Raw genomic sequence first — 14,451 nt, 5'->3', positions numbered from 1 at the left:
CCATTTCTTATGTAACACTAAACATAGATTTGCATTATGAGGGCAAAACACACAGAATATCATATTCAGGTAGGTAGCCTTGTTGGTCTGATGCAGTAGAAATATATATATATATATTAAAAAATTGTCCAGTAGGACCTTAGAGACCCCTAGGTTTATTCTTGGTATGAGCTTTCGTGTGCATGCACACTTCTTCAGATACACCACTTGTGTATCTGAAGAAGTGTGCATGCACATGAAAGCTCATATCAAGAACAAACTTAATTGGTCTCTAAGATGCTACTGGACAAATACACACACACACACACACACACACATACAGACAGACAGACACACACACACACACACACACACACACAGAGAGAGAGAGAGAGAGTACAGAATATCAGCCTTGCATTATTCCCCCTCCACTTTCCTACGGAGCAGCCACAAGAATTTCAGAAAATTCCACCTCCATTTTAGATTAACTTCAGTTTAGCATGTCATCTGAATCAGTGATTAATATTAATTATGGTTTGTTGAAACAAGGCAGCTTGATGAACTATGGTTTGGCCTGTTTCTACTAACTATATTCAAAATCAGTAGCAGTTTTCTGGGTTCAGACAGCACAGCAAGCTGAACATGAGGAGGGAACAAGGTGGAAGTGTTAGTCCTTATAAAGCTAAATAATCCAAAAGCTTTATAACTTATTCATACTAAACCTTTTGAAGCCAATAATGAGCCCCACATAGTGACTTCTCAGGAGTTCACTAACCGTCATTGGTAACATAGTAGTCAAACATAGTGTCTTCACTTCCTTCCGGGATGTTGGGGAGGTCAAGTTTTATAGTTTCGTGATTCCGAAGCCAGTGCTCCATTTTGCAACGGTCTTCCAGTTCCAGCAGTGCCCCAACACTCCACATCAAAGAGAAGATATACAATCTTTCCAGGTACTCCGCTGTTATGTCTCCACCTTGTTCCTGAACAGCAAAGCACCATTGCCATTAGTGACTAAATGGTAAAATTATTGTGCACCTACTATGAAAGCTTAGCTAATGAAAAAAAAATTATTATTATTTTATTTATGATTTTCAATTTTATACTTTCCAATAATTTTACAATCAATTTAATATTTCAAAACTTGGCTTCCTTCCCCCTCTTTCTGTGGTTCCTTCAATTTATTTTTTAATATTTTCCGCATATCCGAATTAACTTAATTTGCTCATTTATTCATCTACTTTAAATACTGTATTTTTTGCTCTATAAGACTCACTTTTTCCCTCCTAAAAAGTAAGGGGAAATGTGTGTGCGTCTTATGGAGTGAATGCAGGCTGTGCAGCTATCCCAAAAGCCAGAACAGCAAGAGGGATCGCTGCTTTTGCTGCGCAGTGATCCCTCTTGCTGTTCTGGCTTCTGGGATTCAGAATATTTTTTTTCTTGTTTTCCTCCTCCAAAAACTAGGTGAGTCTTATGGTCTGGTGCGTCTTATAGAGCGAAAAATACGGTATATGCTATTATAGAACTGCAGGTTATTACAATAATCCTTAGCTTAGCTAATGAAATTGTGGGAACCAGCTGGAAAGGTTAGCTTAACAGAGTATTTACCTATAAGAGATAGAGAGGGGGAGAAGGATAGAAGATTTTATCAAAAACTAGAGACCCTTTTTAAAGTTTATGGGGGAGAGATATAAACCAACCATTAATAGATGCAATATGAATTAGAAAACAGTTGTTAGTGGCATTCACATGACAGCGTTATACTTTACGTCATAGACTTGGGAACTTCCCTGAGGAGTGTTGACAATACCTTATTTGGGGACAGCCAGCGGACACAGATAGACCACCGTCCTCTGACTCAAGGATGAATCTCCTGCAAGTCCTTCTATCTCTTTAGCCTCATAGGTCAAATAAGGAGAGGGCCCTTTCACAACCCAGCCACCTCCTCCACGGAAGAGGAGCTCATCACACTCCAGGGTCTTGTCAGTCTACTTAAGGTTTCAGTTGGCTGCCTAGCTCCCTGCTACTTTCAGCCAGCAGAGCACCGTTGGAGCTGTCCAAGGTTCTGTTTTTGCCTGCCTTTGCATATAATCAGACTTTGGTCGGCCTCCCTTGTGACTCAGCTATATTGTGTTTAAAAAACCCATTGATGCATGAGTAGGAAAAGATAGTTGCGCATTTCTTGATAATAACATGTTAGTGCAAGGTGGATTGCATATATGGAATGTTGGGGCATGTATTTCCTCGATATTATATATAGAATCAGAAGTTTGTATATGAATAGACACAGACACTTCAGTGTTGCATTTATTCCAGCAGAAGTTGATTTATACTAATAGTTCAAGTTCAAGTACTTTATTACGGTCACAGACCAGGTACTAATAGAAAAGCTTGCCAGTATGTGTACTTCTTTGCTGTTATTTAAGGAAGGAGAATTTTGTACAAAGCACTTCAAAAGGCATTATGTATTCTTATTGAGGGATTAATAATATTTAATGTGTGCTATGCAACTATGCCTGATATAATGTATTAATTTAGAATACTGGTATTCAAATAAAGGGCCCTAAAGTATTTGCTCATTTGACTTTGCACACCCAGATACAAACAAAATCTCATGCTTATAACAAGGGTCTTTTCCAAAAATTGTTTTTCAAAAGCCTGGAACAGCTTACCTTGTAAGGAATCAAGCCCTGCAGCATATTAATGCTCTGCATTATCACAAAGGCTTCCAGCATCTCTATCTTGTATTCTAAAGACTGGATGCTATACCGGTAGAGGTCTGGGAAAGACGTTGTGTACAGATGACGCAAAACGTCAGCTTCCTGTGTAGAGCGTTTCTTCAGGAAGCCCTGGGCAACCAAGAAAGAAGAACCAAGTGACTTGCAAAAATATGTCCAAATTCTCACTATTAGAGCTGCTCTAAATATTATCCAGGCCTGCCACCAACCAAGTTCAGTAAACCTACTGAAATTGATTGGCCTAAAGTTAAGCATATCGATTAGTTTCAATAGGGCTATTTTGAGCAGAACATTGTATACAACCATCCATTTGGATTTTTAGATGGAAATAAGTAATTTCCGCCCCTAGAAAACACTTAGATTGTGCAAGAAGCAAATCATCTTTTGGCTCTGGTGAAATTTTTCCTTGCCTGTTAGTCAGATTATTGTTACTGTTATTCATAACAGTAGCGTGGGGGGTGCAGGGGGGGCGGCCGCACCGGGCGCAACATCTGGGGGTTAGGGTTAGGGGGCACAAATCCATGGGTTAGGGGGTGCAAATCCACGGGTTAGGGGCACAAATTACTTGCCTTGCCCCGGGTGCTGACAACCCATGCTACGCCACTGGTGGGAATCAAAGCAGTTTACAACCCACATTTAAATATCAAATAAAACAATCCAGAATGAAACCTTACTGACTAAAGTCAAGTAATGTATAAAAGGTAAAGGGACCCCTGGCCATTAGGTCCAGTTGTGGCCGACTCCGGGGTTGGCTGAGGGAGCCGGCGTATAGCTTCCGGGTCATGTGGCCAGCATGACTAAGCCACTTCTGGCGAACCAGAGCAGCGCACAGAAACGCCGTTTACCTTCCCACCGGAGCGGTACCAATTTATCTACTTGCACTTCAATGTGCTTTCGAACTGCTAGGTTGGCAGGAGCAGGGACCAAGCAACGGGAGCTCACCCTGTCGCGGGGATTCAAACCGCCGACTTTCTGATTGGCAAGTCCTAGGCTTTGTGGTTTAACCCACAGCACCACCCACATCCCAAGTAATGTATACTTTGAAATATATATTCAAAGCAACATTAATTAACAGGAAACTGAAATATTAGCTTAGAAATTTCAAAATAAAACATTGTTAAAGGAAGACAAATATAAAATGCACATTTAAAACAGCCTAATTAGCAAGAGAATAATGTATAGGTGACAACACGCAGTTGCATGAATGAGATGATATTACAAGACATTGAGGCCTATCATATTTGGATAATTGCAGGCATACACAGGCAGGTGAGGACAACATTAAATCAACAGTATGACTGCTAAAAGCTCCCAAAAAGGCAGGTATATTTTGACACTGCTGAATTTATTTATTTTGTAACTTAATTCGTTTAAGTCAGCTGTAAACATGCCCTTGATCTGACATCCATCCCACAGAATGATGGGCTTAGATGTGGGAAAGCTACATTTAAGATCCTGTCCAGCTTTTATAATCAGTGTATAGGGAAGAAGAATTTTTTATCAGGCTGCTGAAGGCAATATTCAGGATGGCAAACTCTCATCCATATTAGCCAGCTAAATGCACGTCCAGGAGACGTTGCAGATTATTCCACAGTTCCAGTTTGAACTGCCTGAAGGGAATTAAGGCGCTGATAGTGGAGGTGACCCAAGGAACACATGTAAACATTTATACCTCAAGAATAGGACTCCAGTTGAGAACCGAGGAGCTCATAAAAACCATGCCATTCCTTGACACAGTGGCGGGAGAAGCGTTGTCAATATTATGAGGTTCAAAGACAATTTTACAGTTTGGCGCCATAGGTATCCGATCTCCATTAGCAAGCGTTAACGTTTTGTTATCATCAAGCACCGAGTTCAGGTTCTCAATCCAAATTGCGTCAACGGGACCATCAAGAACTATCCAAATGTGTTCCCCTATAATTCAAAGGTTCCAAAACAACAACAGCATGCCATGTCATGAGATGATTTTGTTATACAACAAGGGTGTTTAATCGCCTGAAATGGTTTGGCACCCTTGCATAAAGTTAACCATGACTAAGAGGGACATATACAATAATGCGCCTTTATTATTGGCATGCGATCCAGTTAAAATCCACTTGAAGTACAGGACCCAAATAACAGTACCCAAAAGATGCAATTTCTCCAATTTAACCAATGCTGTCTGCTGACCTCTTAGGTATGCCAGTGTGATCTAATAGGTGCACTATGTGTGAGGTGTATAGCTGGTTAGAGCCTTGTATGGGGCAGCTAAATTTTCCTGCATTGCAAGGGGTGATGATCCTCAGGGCCCCAACTCTACAATTCAAATAACCTCACAACCATGAAGTTCACTGGGTGACTTTAGATGAGTTGTCACCTTTCTGCCAAAACTAGCACATCCAATTGTTGTGAAGCTGAAATGCCTCTTGAGGTTATTGCGGGGAAAGTAGGATACAAAGTAGGAAACAAAATGCAGCAGACCTGAGTGCCATTAACACTTGACTTTGACTTCTAACCAGAAATCCCCCCCAAGCTCAAAATGGACATTCTGTCTTAAGTGCATTGTTACACTTCTCAGAGTGAACAAGAGTACGTTGCTGGAAAATTATTCAACTTTCTTTTTCATACTGTATGTAAAAGGTAAAAAGGCAAAGGACCCCTGGATGGTTAAGTCCAGTCAAAGGTGACTATGAGGTTGTGGCGCTCATCTCGCTTTCAGGCCGAGGGAGCCAGCGTCCATCCACAGAGAGCTTTCCAGGTCATGTGACCAGCATGACTAAACTGCTTCTGGAGCAACAGGACACCATGACGGAAACCATAGTGCATGGAAACATTGTTTACCTTCCCGCCACAGCAGTACCTATTTATCTACTTGCATGCTTTCAAACTGCTAGGTTGGCAGGAGCTGGGGCAGAGCAACAGGAGCTCACCCCGTCACAGGGATTTGAACCGTCGACCTTTTGATCAGCAAGCCCAAGAGTCTCAGTGTTTTAGACCACAGCACCACCCGCTCCCTGTTTGTAAAGGTCTAATATGGCAGTAGCTCTCTTTGGGAGTTGGTAGCTCATCCAATGAGGGGAGAAAGGGGACCATGACTGTTGACCATACCCTTATATTTCTCAGCCCTATTGCCCCTTCCATGAGCTGTGGGGAGGAAAGTCTGCATGATTTTTTATTATTATTATTATTATTATTATTATTATTATTATTATTATTATTTCATTTCATAAAATGTATATACTGCCTGATTGTAAAAACTCACAGCAGTTTACAAGAAAAGCCCAAACAATTCAAATCTTAGTAAAAACTAATAAAACAGACAGAAAATTAAAATCAGCAATCAGCTAAACATACACCACCATTCTAGATATCTGTGTAAAGGTAAAGGGACCCCTGACCATTAGGTCCAGTCGTGACCGACTCTGGGGTTGCGCTGCTCATCTCGCTTTACTGGCCGAGGGAGCCAGCGTACAGCTTCTGGGCCATGTGGCCAGCATGACTAAGCCGCTTCTGGCGAACCAGAGCAGCGCACGGAAACGCCGTTTACCTTCCCGCCAGAGCGGTACCTATTTATCTACTTGCACTTTGATGTGCTTTCAAACTGCTAGGTTGGCAGGAGCAGGGACCGAGCAACGGGAGCTCAACGTGGGGATTCGAACCGCCAACTTTCTGATCGGCAAGTCCTAGGCTCTGTGGTTTGACCCACAGCGCCACCCGCATCCCCAGATATCTGTGTAGGGTTGTCTAAATAAAAACCTTTTTAGCAGGCACCAAAAGGAATACAGTGGTATCAATAGGCAGGGAGTTCCAAAGATGCCACCACCCTAGAGCCCTGATTGCACAGGCTTCAATGCCAGTGGGAAGCTTAGTGGAGTGGGTGGAGGCAATGAACACAGCTCCCGTCTTACCCTTGTGCGGTGGCAACTGTGTGAGCTACAAATATTTGGGGAAAGCTAACATCTTCACTTTTTGGGGAAAGCTAACATCTTCACTTAAGGGACGCAGGTGGCGCTGTGGGTTAAAGCCTCAGCGCCTAGGACTTGCCGATCAAAAGGTCGGAGGTTCGAATCCCTGCGGCGGGGTGTGCTCCCGCTGCTCGGTCCCAGCGCCTGCCAACCTAGCAGTTCGAAAGCACCTCCGGGTGCAAGTAGATAAATAGGGACCGCTTACCAACGGGAAGGTAAACGGCGTTTCCGTGTGCAGCTCTGGCTCGCCAGAGCAGCGATGTCACGCTGGCCACGTGACCCGGAAGTGTCTCCGGACAGCGCTGGCCCCTGGCCTCTTGAGTGAGATGGGCGCACAACCCCAGAGTCTGTCAAGACTGGCCCGTACGGGCAGGGGTACCTTTACCTTTACCTTTAACATCTTCACTTACACATCTTCTGCTGGCGTAGAGGAATTCCCTCCTTAAAAGTCCATGCCAGTTTCAGGAGAGGTGTTTTCTTCAGGACCATACCTCTTCCACCACCCCTGCTCTGATCCCATTAATTGTTAGCCCCCTGCCCCCCAAAAAACCCACAAGTGCTGCCTTCTGCATTTTTAAGAAAATTACATGTTAGATGCAAAGATGTCTTCATTTAATTTCTGGTCTGCTTTGGCCCCCAGAGAGTCTAAAGTTTCTCTTTCCTCAGCCAAATATTCAAGTGTGCAAGCTGTTCCTTTCCGAACTTCCCCCGGCACCTAGATGGATATACAGTTTCAGGTACCTTACACAAAAGGCTTTAGATAGCTTGGAAATCTATCCCCAGCTTGAAGGAAGCAGCCATTGTTCACCCTCAAACTAGCAGGCTATTCAAAGGGGAAAGAGCACCGTATTGCACTCAGGACAATAGTTGTGGCTCATAACATCACAGCAATCAGATAAACTCAGCAACCAACAGCACTGGGGACTTAAAAGGCAAGTAAAAGGTGACTTGATAGAAGTTTATAAAATTATGAAGAAAGTGGATACCAGTAAGTTTTTCCTCCCCTCTCTGATAACACTACAAACTTGGGGACGTCCAATGAAACTGCATTTTGGAAGATTCAGAACATATAAAGTACTTTCACACAGAGCAACGCGGTCAGATGGGCAGGGTACAAATTAACAACAACAACAGCTATGGAATTCTCTCCCACAGGAGGCAGTGATGGTCAGCAATTTGAATGGCTTTAAAAGAGGACTGCACAAATAAGTAGGGACGCGGGTGGCACGGTGGGTTAAACCACAGAGCCTAGGACTTGCCGATCAGAAGGTTGGCGGTTCGAATCCCCGCGACGGGGTGAGCTCCTGTTGCTCAGTCCCTGCTCCTGCCCACCTAGTAGTTTGAAAGCACGTCAAAGTGCAAGTAGATAAATAGGTACCATTCCAGCAGGAAGGTAAACGGTGTTTCGCCAGAAGCGGCTTAGTCATGCTGGCCATATGACCCGGAAGCTGTACGCCGGCTCCCTCGGCCAATGAAGCGAGATGAGCGCCGCAAGCCCAGAGTTGGCCATGACTGGACCTAATGGTCAGGGGTCCCTTTACCTTTACCTTACACAAATAATTAACTTAAAAGAGGACTGCACAAATCATGAGAAAGCCAACAGTGGGTACTAGTCATGGTAGTTATGCTTCTGAACAGCAACTGCCGGAAGCCAGAGGAGCAGAAGGAGCTCTTGTGCTCAGTTTCTGCTCGCTGGTTTCCCACAGGCCCCTTGGCCCCTGTGAGAAAGGGATGCTGGGCTTTGGGAGCCATTGGCCGGATCCGGCAGACTCTTCTGATGTTGTTACGAGTAGCTGATGGTCTTCCTCTAGGGCGGGGTGTGGGGAATCTTTGGCCCTCCACATGTATTGAACTCCAGCTCCCATCAACTGCAGCCAGAATGGCACAATGGCCAAGATGGAGAGGAACTGTGGTTGAGCAACAACTAGAGTACTGGAGATTACCTGGTCCCTGATTTAAAGTTCAGCACTGAGGTTTTCGTTTTGTTTTTGTTTTTAATAATTTTTTTATTAGGAATTTAAACAAAACATATTATCTTGAAACATATCATCCTTAATTCCCCCCATTTTTTCCCTCCCCCTCCCTCCCATAAAACACCCCACCCTCCCCACCCCACCCTGACTTCCCTCAGTTCCAATCTCTGGTTTCTCTATAAATGCAATTCTCTTCATGTTACAAAATTGTATAGATCCTTAATTTATCTAACTGGTTATTATCAATAAAAAGTTTCTGAGTCTTTATTCAAAACCTGCCTAGGAGTCCAATTCACTTTCTTGCATCTTTAAATACTTTGTAAAAGGTTCCCATCCATCTTTAAAAGCACTGAGGTTTTAAGTACCTTTCTTAGCTCTCAATGTTTTCCTCCAAAGAGTGGAAAAAATCCCATCTGTCCAGTCATTAGTTGCGACATCGAGGCGTCCAAACATCTGTGGTGCAGTGATGGCCTTCGGATTCATTCTCATTTCACGATGAGGCTGCCCACAGTCTGTAGAAGTTTCAAAATGGAAGAGGAAGAGGAAGAGGAAGAGGAAGAGGAAGAGGAAGAGGAGGAAGAAGAAGAAGAAGAAGAAGAAGAAGAAGAAGAAGAAGAAGAAGAAGAAGAAGAAGAAGAAGAAGAAGAAGAAGAAGATTTCAGGTACCAGAGAATAGCATTACACTGGATTGTAACTCCCTTCAGCTCAATCACGTGACCTGGCAAAACTTACACTGGCCAAAAGAATGGTGTAAGTCAAACTTGTTTAAAGGCTTGTTTTCTCTCTTCCAGGTCTGGGCTGGCACAGGTAGCTAGAGCCTCACTCCTGAACAGAGAATCTAGCACACTTTATGTCATTTTAGCTTAAGCCGGCACAAATTATGCTGACTTCCAAAAGTTAGGTTTACACCCTGAATCGGCATGTTAACTTAAAAGCCTGCATTTATATGCTCAGGCTTTTAAGTGTATCACCTATACTGTACTTAATACTGATTTCTGAAATCCAGGAGCACTGCTGCCCGCCAGTATAGAGAATATTGAGCTAAATGAACCAGTGGTTTGCCTATGTGCCTAGCAAAGTCTTCCCTTTCCTTCTGCTTTCCACCCCAGAGTTCATCTCTTGCAGGCCTCATCACAGATTCTGAGTACTTCTTTTGGGGAGAGGCGTCTTCCATAGGGAAAAACACCACTTTCCCAGTAATGAGCATGTGCCCATTGTTTTATTGGCCACCCTAGCTATCCATGGAGGTGGCCCTGGAGGAAACTGTACATCAACAGTACGTTGCCATCCTTTCCTCTCCCCAAGATTAACATCCTTTGTTGTTGTTGTTTCTATTATTATTACAAATTTTATTAGTATTTTCCACACAACAACACAAAAAATATTAAAAAATACATAAAACACAAAAAACAACATTCAAAAACAAAAAAAAATCCATATCTGACAAGTTAATAATATAAACACTAAAAAGAAAAACAAAAATTGACTTCCACCAATCCCACAGCACCTCCTTTATCTCTCATTGTGTCTTCCTGTTTTCCTGTTTTCCCCATCGGTATCCTAGCATCTAGATATAAATCCCTACTTCTTATCCTTTCACTTCACAAGGTTATTCCAGACTCAGATTTCTGTCCTCAAACCTTGATTTTTAAGGTATTCATTTAGGCACTCCCATTCTTTTTTTACTTCACTTTTTGGTTTTGGTTTTGTTATGTCTGTCAATTTGGCTAATTCTAAATATTCTGAAAGCTTACATAACCACTCTCCCCTAGTGGGTAACTGATTCCTTTCCAATACTTAGCCACCAGGATTCTTGCTGCAGATGTCGTGTATAAGAAAAATTTTGTTTTGTCTTTTGGAATATCATCATTTAAAATTCCTAAAAGGAATGCCTCTAGCCTTTTACTATATGATATTCTTAGTATTTTCTTTATTTCTTTGTGGATCATGCTCCAAAATTTCCCAATTTTGGGGCATGTCCACCACAAATGGTAGAAGGCTCCTTTTGGTTTCTTACATCTCCAGCACGTATTATTATATTTTTTATTCATTTTTGCCAGCCTTTCTGGTGCCAGGTACCACTGTGATGCATTTTCATATAGTTCTCTCTTATTAGATAACATGCTGTACAATTTATAATTTTATTTTGTCCATAGTCTTTCCCATTCATTATATTCAATTGGATTAACATCCTTTGAATTTAACATACCTTCTAACTCATCTCAGAGTTAGCTAAGCCAACCTATCCAAAACCAGACATTTAGGTAGGCGCTAACATCCAACATTGACTATTTACTGGTAGTTCGCCGATGGGAAAACTATTATATTTGAAATCTGGCATTTTTAAAGAAAAAATACTGGTGTCTCCACAATACTAAAGTTCCTCAGCTTTCTTCCCATCTTCCATTCATTGCTATCCTTTGCAGGCACTCTCTAGTTACCACAAAATCCTTAGTAACAATGATCTGTTTAGATTCTGCTGCTACCATAGTAACTCTCTTCTGACACCCTCTGTCACCACCATGTCATCACAATTCCCCAAAACAAAGAAAACTCAGCATCTTCAGAATCTATCTCCACACTGTTTAAAAATGGGGTCATCCTCAGAAGGTGGTCCTTCTGCGACTGGGCCCCTGGACACACCCCTGACTAAGTAGGTTTCATTTCTAGGTCTAAGTTTCCTTTCTCTAAATAGGCATCACGGGTCACAGCCAATCAGAAAAGGGGTGGGGTGGTTAAGGAATTATATAAGCATCAGCGCAAGAGTGCCCTAGGCACTTGATTGGCACTGCTGAACACCCGCCCTCCCGCCCTTAGTGTAGGTTCTCGGACTTGCTTTGGACTATGTGTGAGTCACCTGTCTTGGGACAGGGGCCAGGTAGGAATTTTTATCCATTTGGCAAATTGGCACTGGCCACTTGGTTTTTTGCTACCCCCTTAGCAATCATCACAAATTTCCAGGTTTGGCGGTTAGGCATTGGCTTAATTTTGTGCATGGAGGGGAGGTGTGGCCATCACCTGCCCCTCAATGTTCAAAAGGTATTCCGTTAAAGGAATCTGGGGGTCCAGGATCTCGTCCGAAGTCCGCTTGATGGGCTAGGGTCGTGCCAGCATCACAGGAACCTCGCGGTAAGCTTCTGTCGGTCAAATCCCTGATGTTGCTGCCCCAATGGTTTTACCTACACAGACTCTGTCAACTGGGGCAGTAGTCCATTATAGTCTTCAGCCAATGCCTATGCCAATACCACTCACATTTAATTTGCAGTCAATAAAGTTGTGGCCTTAATTGTACCCATCAACCTTAATTCTGTGTCCGTGTGTAGTTATTTCATGGGGGGCTAGCTTGGGGTCCCAAGACGCAATACGTTTTAGTTGAGTAAGACTGGTTCCTTTGAACACTGAAATCCAACATGTACCTCCAACCCAATGTTACCCCAGTTACATCCTTAAAAAAGGCATCGTTTTACAGATCCTGTGAACAAGCGTGTTTTGCATACCTGTCATAGATTTCATCAGCGTGTGGATGCATGTTGTTTTCCCTGCACCACTGGGACCCAGAGCCATCATGCCATGCCTCACCCTTTGCGTCTCAAACAGCTGGATAACTTTCAGCCTCCACGGGGGGTGGTTAATTAAGCCAGCCTCTTCAACCTGTCGTGATCACCAAGAATCATATCGTGATTGATTGCTCCATCTACGCAGCTCACTGGCAGACACTTCCATTGAATTCAATGAGAGGAAAACTCTGTGTCAGATGCAGAGATGCTGAAAAGTTGCACCATCACTAGGGTCTGGTAGAGGATCTGGTGGAAGCGTGTCCCTCCCCCTCTGCTGCTCCTATCCTGTTCACGATTTAACCCTTTTTTTTAGCCATTCTGCCAGTTTATCTTCACCAGTGGGGTTTATCTACACCAGCAGAGGGTTCCACCACCATAGCCAGGCAGTTCCACTGGCAAATCTGCTGGCCCAGCAGGCAGGGCTTCTGCCAAACCAGGAAACACTCAATTGGTGAGGACAGGATTGCAGCCTTAATTATAAGTTTCTCTCTTTTTTGTATATTTTTTTACTACATTTTCTGTTTTACAATTTAGAATACTCATTCAAGCCTCCTTAAAATATGAATGACTTCCCTTCCTCTCTTTCCATGGTTCCTTTTGCATATCATAAATCCCTGCATATGTTACATAAACTAAACCATTCAATATTACATCCATCAGAACTTATTTACATTGTTGAATTTATCTTAATGCTATCAACGTTTTCAGTTGTAAACAGTTTTTCCCCATATATTCAATAAACATTTTCCAATCTTCTCTAAGCATGCGTTTTCCTTGTTCTCTTATTCTATATGTTAAGTCTGCAAGCTGCACATATTCTGTCAGCTTAAGTTGCCATTCTTCTTCTTTTGCTCGTTTTCCTTTTTTGAGCTAACAGAACATGGGCCGCTGTATTGGCATACATAAATAACCTTTTTTGACACCTGAGAATTTCAGTCTGAATTATTCCCCAGCAAAACGGACTCTGGATTTTTGAGGGGAAGTACTTTCAAACATTTTTTTCAATTCATTATGGATTATTTCCCAATACTCTTTTAGCCTTTTACAAGTCCACCACACGTGAAAGAACATTCCCTCAACCTCTTTGCATCTCCAGCACTTATCTGATTCAGTCTTATACATCTTAGCAAGCCTAAAAGGTAAAGGTCAAGGGACCCCTGACCATTAGGTCCAGTCGTGGCCGACTCTGGGGTTGCGGCACTCATCTCGCTTTACTGGCCGAGGGAGCCAGCATACAGCTTCTGGGTCATGTGGCCAGCATGACTAAGCCGCTTCTGGTGAACCAAAGCAGCACACGGAAATGCTGTTTACCTTCCCGCCGGAGCAGTACCTATTTATCTACTTGCACTTTGACTTGCTTTACTCGGAGTTAAATAACGTTAATTAGAAGTTTCAGACCCTGATACAAAATACAATCTTGCAACACTTGAATCTTTGCTAAGCAAGGGGGGGGGGACGTGGTACGCATGAGGTGCAAGTAGGAATTTAAGATGGCATCCTTTTCCATTCGCCTTCTTTTCTCCCATGCAACACCGCTTCCATTCCACCACAGCTTGCCTTGCATTCAGCGATATGCTATTAAGACCCGCTGTCTGCTGCGGCAAAATGGAATAACTGGCACAATGTAAGCAATCACATAATTACATTGTCATTAAATTATTCCACTCTGTTCATTTCCGTGCAAAGGAGACACAATGCAAATAGAAGAGGGATGTAATCAATTATGTATTGTTTGTGGACTTAAGGCAACAACAACAAATACTCATATTTGTCGGACTCTTGCCCATTTTGGACCTGGGATAAATAAGCGAACATCAGACATTTCTGTTCCCACTGCCATCAGAATTCTACTTTCTCCTTTTCTAGCATGATATTATGTATGAGTGTGAGAGATGAGTGTGAGTGTGTGTGTGTGATCAGGGAAGAGGAAGAAAGAGACTGTGTCTGTGTGTGCATGTCCTCAAACATAGCCCATTTTGAATATTCATTTATAATCCAAAGTGAAGGGACACGGGTGGCGCTGTGGGTTAAACCACAGAGCCTAGGACTTGCCGATCAGAAGGTCAGTGGTTCGAATCCCCGCGACAGGGTGAGCTCCCGTTGCTTGGTCCCTGCTCCTGCCAACCTAGCAGTTCAAAAGCATGTCAAAGTGCAAGTAGATAAATAGGTACCGCTCCGGCGGGAAGGTAAATGACATTTCCGTGCGCTGCTCTGGTTCGCCAGAAGCGGCTTAGTCATGTTGGCCACATGACCCGGAAGCTGC

At 43.1% G+C, this 14,451-nt stretch overlaps 1 protein-coding gene across 4 annotated transcripts in view; it reads right to left on the bottom strand.

Annotated features, from left to right (window-relative positions):
• The window catches only part of DNAH5 (dynein axonemal heavy chain 5), a 165,418-nt gene that overhangs the window by 65,318 nt on the left and 85,649 nt on the right, over nucleotides 1–14,451 (bottom strand). For all 4 annotated transcript variants that reach the window (XM_083747096.1, XM_083747097.1, XM_083747099.1 and 1 more), the window contains 5 exons: nucleotides 12,129–12,282; nucleotides 8,997–9,143; nucleotides 4,387–4,628; nucleotides 2,649–2,825; nucleotides 755–959 (listed from right to left, as the gene is read on the bottom strand). In XM_083747096.1, the coding sequence (XP_083603222.1) occupies nucleotides 755–959; nucleotides 2,649–2,825; nucleotides 4,387–4,628; nucleotides 8,997–9,143; nucleotides 12,129–12,282 (925 nt within the window). The remainder of the gene's footprint in view (nucleotides 1–754; nucleotides 960–2,648; nucleotides 2,826–4,386; nucleotides 4,629–8,996; nucleotides 9,144–12,128; nucleotides 12,283–14,451) is intronic.

The sequence above is a fragment of the Podarcis gaigeae genome (genome assembly GCF_964106915.1).
Source record: "Podarcis gaigeae genome assembly, chromosome: 7".
Classification (NCBI taxonomy): Eukaryota; Metazoa; Chordata; class Lepidosauria; order Squamata; family Lacertidae; genus Podarcis; species Podarcis gaigeae.
Note: the sequence above shows the minus strand (reverse complement) of the source record. Positions and strands in the feature narration are given on the sequence as shown.